This window comes from Pygocentrus nattereri, chromosome 4 (assembly GCF_015220715.1).
Source record: "Pygocentrus nattereri isolate fPygNat1 chromosome 4, fPygNat1.pri, whole genome shotgun sequence".
In the NCBI taxonomy this organism is placed as follows: domain Eukaryota; kingdom Metazoa; phylum Chordata; class Actinopteri; order Characiformes; family Serrasalmidae; genus Pygocentrus; species Pygocentrus nattereri.
In genome coordinates this window covers 12,204,274-12,210,887 of record NC_051214.1, presented here as the reverse complement: position 1 = coordinate 12,210,887, position 6,614 = coordinate 12,204,274, and the positions used below count along the sequence as shown (strand labels likewise).

The following is a 6,614-nucleotide window of genomic DNA, read 5'->3' as shown; positions in this document are numbered from 1 at the left end:
TAGGTGTTACGCTGCATGTGCTTTATTTTCTTTGCTGGATTATACACAGACTTAAGTTCCAAACATGAATGGGGAAAAAAAAAAAAAAAACAATGTTAGAAAACAGGCTCGTTAATATTACAATATCATTATTGTGATTGTCACAATATACTTCTATAACACTTCCTAGTTGCAAGTTGGTTTACAAAGAGAACAATTAGTGCTGTTTAAACAGATTTTGTGCGGCACTGGACAAATCACTATTCATAGGTTTAGATTTTTTAAATTTGAAACCTTGTCCTGTATTGTAAAAAGTCTTGCAGTATCATGAAACTTTTGCCATATTACCCACCTCTAATCACAAAACAACTGTAACAATAAGCATGAAGACAATATTTTGCTTTCCAATCTATTGCAAAGAAAAAGTTCAGCAATATGCAAAAGCTCTATCCTAAGGGACAAACAGCTGTTCTACTGTAAATGACAAAAACAAGAGGCTCTCCAAATGCCAGATGCCACTTTTCTTGCAGAGTATAACCTATGCTTTACGCAGTATACAGAGCATCTAGCACAAAGTCACAGATGAACCGCATTCGAGTCTGAAGCCAGGATAAACAGGCTTTGTGAATTCTATGTGTGCTTTGTGCAGCAGTGTCATTGTAGAATTGGTAGAGATCTGGTAGAAAGCCAGCGTACCTGCACTTTCATCCAGATAAACCCCTATTGTACTCTGGCACTGTGCTGAAATTTCAGTGGCATGGCATTTATGCCAAAATGTGAATTTGTTCCCACTGCATTCCAAACTCCATGACTCACTGTTACACCCAAACTTGCTGCTACTATAACTGCTATTCCTGGGTATACTGCCATACGACAGGGCAATATGAACAGTGCCGCTCCTCATGACCTCCCAGTAACAGCACCCTTTTACAGGACTATCACACAGAACCTGGTACAAAGAAGTGAATTTCTCTGCATTGGCCTGAACACTGGACTTTAAGGATGATGATGATGATGATGATGCACACATAACCTTTCGGTTCTCTTCAGACAGCTTCAGACACGGATGACTTGACTCAGGGGACAGCTTCAGCTGGACAAAATCTGACAAGATAGGCATTTAAGGACATCATTATGCCACGGCTGGATTTCACAATTAACATAAATGGTAAAGGATACAGCAATAGGAATGTGCATTTAGGGTCATTTTGATATTTGAATATTTGTAAGGGTTAAACGGATCAGCTCACTCATTTAAATGATAGCTCTGGTGTAAATAGAGGTGCTAAAAAAATGCAGAGGCACAGAAATTCTGCAGAAAGCCGAGGAATACTTTTGAAAACAGAGTGAAAAAAAGAAGACTGAAATCTTAACATCAGCTACACCAGTTCGCCTCGTCAGCGATGAAGTCGTGCTACGCTCCTGGGCAAACAATGAAGGAAAGAAAAGACAGAAAGACAGACAGAAAGAAAAAAAAAGAAAAAGAGCGAGCCGAGCCAAGCCTGGAATATAATGCTTTTTACTGATGATTTTGGCCGGTTCGGAGCCCAATTTCAAACCCTGTAGAGAACATTTTGTCTCACATTAAGCACGAACTCGCTTAGCATTGTTTTTCAACTGTTTGAAGTCATCAGTGGTAAGTGGAAAAATACTGACTTCTTTCTGTAAAAGGCCATCTGCAAATTTACACCAAAAACTTCAATATTTCTATGAATCAAAGGGACAAGTTCTCCCATACTCAATTTCTTTAGATTAAGTCACCCTTATTAGTCCCACAACGGGGAAGTTGCACCTCCACATTTAACTCATCTGTGAATTGAAACACCACATACACACTAGTGAGCACACACACAAACTAGGGGGGGCACCCGGGGAGCAAGTGGGGGTTACGTGCCTTGCTCAAGGCGCTTCAGTCACGTATTGTTGGCACTGGGGATTGAACCGGTGACCTTTGGGTCACAGGGCCTGTTCCCTAACCTTCAGCCCATGGCTCCAGCCCATAGTATATATTTGCCTATATTCGCTTAATGATTTATTGTCAAGACCATTAAAGGCTTAATCTTTTGCCATTTTTTTGTCCATGAGTGTACATCTGCTTTTAATATGCATACTTTCCTCACAAATATGAGCAAAAGAGTCTTGTGAAATCATAACAGTGGTGTTTCATTGAATTGTTAGTCTCTATATTTTCTGTCTTCTTGATGGACAAGAAAAGTGGAACAAGTACCCAAAAAATGATTTCAGTCTTTGAATACTGGCACCTCAAACAGGTAAACCAAGTACTCATGCACAGCTCTAAAGAGTAATGCCCTGACTACATCTAGTAGTAATGGGTAAATAGCCTGGTTGGAGCAGTGAGATTAGATACTGCAAGACATGCAACACATTTAATGAATCAACTTATTCAGATAGCAGATAACTTTCAAACAACATGCACTCTCTATCAGAGCTTGCTTAAAGATAACCTACGCCTGCTGTTTTCAGGAGAACTGCAGCTGGGCTAGCAAATAGCTTTTACAATGACGAGATACATCAAACATGGACTGCAAATGGCCTCTGATATGGGAGAAAAAACTCAGGTGTTGCTGTTGGGCAATTAAAGGGCATTATTAAGCCATTAAACTGCTGTTAAGTAAATTTTCCACTCTCTGCTGGCGAAACATACCCAAGCATGTTCTAGCATTTTCTCAATAGGTTATGCGTCCAGATGGTTGGGAGAAGTTGTAAACTTGAAAATATTATGCTTCGTAATACTTCATGGTTTCACACAAGCATCAGCATCTATAGCTGAAATCCAGAGCCTCTTTGCATTAATGTCAGAAAATACCTTATTGAAAATGCATCTGAATGTGTCTTTAGGACTCACTGCTCATGTGTTTCTCAAGCAGGGGGAGCTATTAGCCTGCTCACATTTGTGTGTGTTACTTAAAGCGAGGAAACAACTATAAACCCTCGTAGGATCTTAGACGTGTTGATAGTGAGAATATTTCAAAATGAAAGGTTTCAAATGGAAGTCATTTATTAGTAGGTGATGTTGAGGTAGTCAGTATTATATTATTTAATGTGATATCTATTAAAAGATTTTTATTAAATCAGTTAAATAAGTGTTTCACTGCTGGATTTGCTGATGCTCAAACTGTTTGATGCACATCTGTGCTGACCAGTGCAAGACAGCTACAGGAACAACTTTTTCAGCCACTATTTCATATTTTTAGTATCACAGATTATCTGACACTCCATTGTAGACCTGTTAAATCTTTGCCAAAATCTTTAGAATTTCCTGTCATTTCTGACTTCCGACTATTTCCGGCAATATGATCATTTCAGATGAAATGTGTTGAATCAAGTGTTTAACAGGGGAAAGCACCAAACTGCTTTGGATTCTGGCCCTACAAAATGAGAAAACTCCAGACAAATGTGTTCAGTTTTCATTCACCTTTCATTACTCAATCATACTGAGTGTATGTCTGAAGAGCACTTGTTTGATGGTGTTTCAATATGAAAACAGACATGACTTACGTTCCTGGAACTCCTGCCTGGTCTTGGGGTTGGCTGGTAGGACAATTTTGAGGTTTATAGCTGCAAAGGGAAGATACAATCACAGGTCATTTTGAACCCCAATTACTCTAATCCCATGGAGTTATTGCTGTACTATGTAAATTGCCTTACCAGCACTTGTCATCTCTTTAATTTTCTCATCAAAGAGTTCCTCCAGCTGTTCTTTCAGTCCTGATAAAATATCAGCGGCATTCAAAAACGAGGGGTTTTCTTTCACTGGGTTGCTCTGCAGGCTCTCCGTCTCAGAAAATGCAGACAGAGAAAGGAATTCCTGTCGAGATACAAACCAAACATGCCAAGAGAATCAAGAGATTAAACTATATAAAAAAATTACATGAGCTTTCCAAATGGGCTATTTGGTCAGAATGGTTAAAAGACGTGTCACTCTACCTGGAGACACAGTATGTGCTGATCTTTGTGTCTAAGTTGATCACACTCAGTGTCACTCAGCTTAAGACGTGCAATTGTCTGCTCCAGTTTCTTTTGCAGGCCTTCTGCTTGGCACAGCTCTTTCTTCTCATAGGCTTGGATCAGGTTAGACAACTGAGACAGTTTCTTCTCCATGGACTGAGTGATCTCGGCCAAGAAACCCTCATTGAGCTCTACAGCTGCTTCTGCTGAAGTCTGCATCAACAGAGACGACAACAAACCAAAAAGGTTTATTTTAAAAAAAACATACAAATATATTAGTATATGAAGTTGAGATTATAAAATAGAATGCAAGTTTATAGTTGTGAAAATAATGAATGAAAATGTATATAAAACTTACAGAATAAGTCTTGACAGCCTTAGTAAGTGCCTGCAAATCTTTCTCTCTACGTTGTAGTAGTCCAGGAAATCTCTCTTGCAAGTTCTGCAGTGGTTTCTGGTAAAGAAAATGCAGAACCAGTGAACATATCTCTCTCTCTCTCTCACACCTGCAGTTCTGGATTAAAAGGGCACAAGATTTTTAATTTTACCTATAAAACTACATTTTAATTCCAGTTAAAGGTCATGTTTGCCAGGTGTGGACTCTTGTTAGTCATCTGCCATAGCAGAGTAGGACTTTAATTAGTGGTATGTTCTATTATAATGCCTTAATGCCTTTTTCCTTTTATAGAGTGGATTAAAGATGAGGTATTCTAAAGACCATGTATCCAACTATATATTATTATTTCACATGGGGTTGGTTTCCCAGGCAGGGATTAAACCTGGACCCAGGCAGCGTAGCAACTAGAACTTTTAGAACGAGGTTGGTCAGGTACGCCCCAGAGATTTTACTGGGATGACACCCTGCTAGGAAAAACTAGAGTTACCGTATTAAAATGATATGAAAAATGATGGGTTTCTTTTTCCTCTTCTGCAGTAACACCGATGTGGTGGTGGTGGTGTGTTAGTGTGTGTTGTGCAGGCCTGAGTGGATCAGACAGCAGTGATTACTGCAGTGCTAAGAATGACCCACCCCCAAATAGGACCTGCTCTGTGAGGGTCTATGGAGGTCCTGACCACTGAAGAATAGGGTAAAAGGGGACCATCAGAGAAACAGATGGACTACAGTCTAACTGTAGAACTACAAAGTGCACCTATATACTAAGTGGAGCTGATAAAATTAATGATGAGCGTAGAAACAAGGAGTCATAATGGTCATAATGTTATGCCTGATCGGCGTAAGTTGATCTGGGCTGTTTTTTACTGGTCTGGGGTCAGTTTAGCTGGTTGTCCACCAGGGTTATGGTCATACTGGCTGACCAGCATACAAGCATCCAAAACCTCAGATCTTCTTAAAAGACCAGCATGAATTCCATGCTGGTCAGCCAGCATAGTCTCTGGTTGAACAGCGTACCAGCACCAAAAGCAACATATATTGCTGACCAGCATATTAACTAATACACAACATATTGGCATCCAAAACACAAGTCACCCTGTTTTTTCTAGTAGGGTACATACCATTTCTCATCAGGCCACTAGATGTAAACAGCCGTACATAAAGAAATGAACTATTCACACTCCTAATTCAGCTATTCTGCATTCTCGGTCCTGCATTATCTTTTCAGCTACTCTCACCTGTCGTTGCTCGGACCACTCTTTAGCAGCAGAGACCGTTTTGTGGTCACTGTGCTCATCCATAGCACACAGAAGGCAGATACAGCGCTTGTCCTGGATACAGTAGACGTCGAGGAGTTTGTTGTGAAGCGGGCAGAGCATCTCCTGTAACCGTGAACAGGGTTCAACCAGCGTGTGCCTCTGAAGGACTGGAAACTCGAGATGAGTTTTGAGGTGAGTTTCACAGAAAGACGCTACGCAGGTGAGACACGATTTTACGGCTCTGCGCTTCTCTCCGCCGCAGAAGTTACACTCTCCACCGTTTAAGTTCACCTCCATGTCAGCCGAGCTCTTCAAACCCCTCAGCACGTCAGTGAGGACAGTGCTTCGGTTAAGGACAGGCCTCGTGGGGAAAACGCCTCTGCACTGCGGGCAGCTGTACGCTTTCTTCTGGAGCTCTACTTCATCCCAGCACTCCTTAATACACTTAATACAGTAACTGTGGCCGCAGGGTATAGTCACGGGATCCGTCAGTTCGTTCAGACAAACGGAGCAATTCAGATAGTCACGACTGGCTTCTGTGCCGGACTCGAACATGCTGCAATATAGCGACACAGAGCAAAGCAGTGAAAGCGTGAGCGCTAGTCCACGAGGCACGAAGATCCGCGCCAAAACTTAGTTTCATTTGACCTGCGCACAACGGCTGTGGGCGGGGCTTCTCTTCTCCAGCTAGGTTTCTATAAGGGGCTCCCTATAGCAATAAACATGACAACCGAAGCTTAACCCATCGATGTCCATACGTTAAAGCCATATACACTGCTCAAAAAAATAAAGGGAGCACAGTATTGTGTGTGGCCTCCACGTGCCTGTATGACCTCCCTACAACGCCTGGGCATGCTCCTGATGAGGTGGCGGATGGTCTCCTGAGGGATCTCCTCCCAGACCTGGACTAAATCATCCGCCAACTCCTGGACAGTCTGTGGTGCAACGTGGCGTTGGTGGATGGAGCGAGACATGATGTCCCAGATGTGGTCAATCGGACTCAGGTCTGTGGA

At 41.7% G+C, this 6,614-nt stretch overlaps 1 protein-coding gene across 1 annotated transcript; it reads right to left on the bottom strand.

Moving 5' to 3' along the window:
- LOC108439574 (E3 ubiquitin/ISG15 ligase TRIM25-like) lies at window positions 1-6,246 on the bottom strand. Its single transcript, XM_017718040.2, has 6 exons — window positions 5,581-6,246; window positions 4,307-4,402; window positions 3,928-4,161; window positions 3,649-3,808; window positions 3,499-3,558; window positions 1-1,083 (listed from the first exon to the last, which is right to left on the bottom strand). The coding sequence occupies exons 1-6, from the start codon at window positions 6,154-6,156 to the stop codon at window positions 545-547; spliced, it is 1,665 nt and encodes a 554-aa protein (XP_017573529.2). The 5' UTR covers window positions 6,157-6,246; the 3' UTR covers window positions 1-544.
- Between the last annotated feature and the right edge of the window lie 368 nt (window positions 6,247-6,614).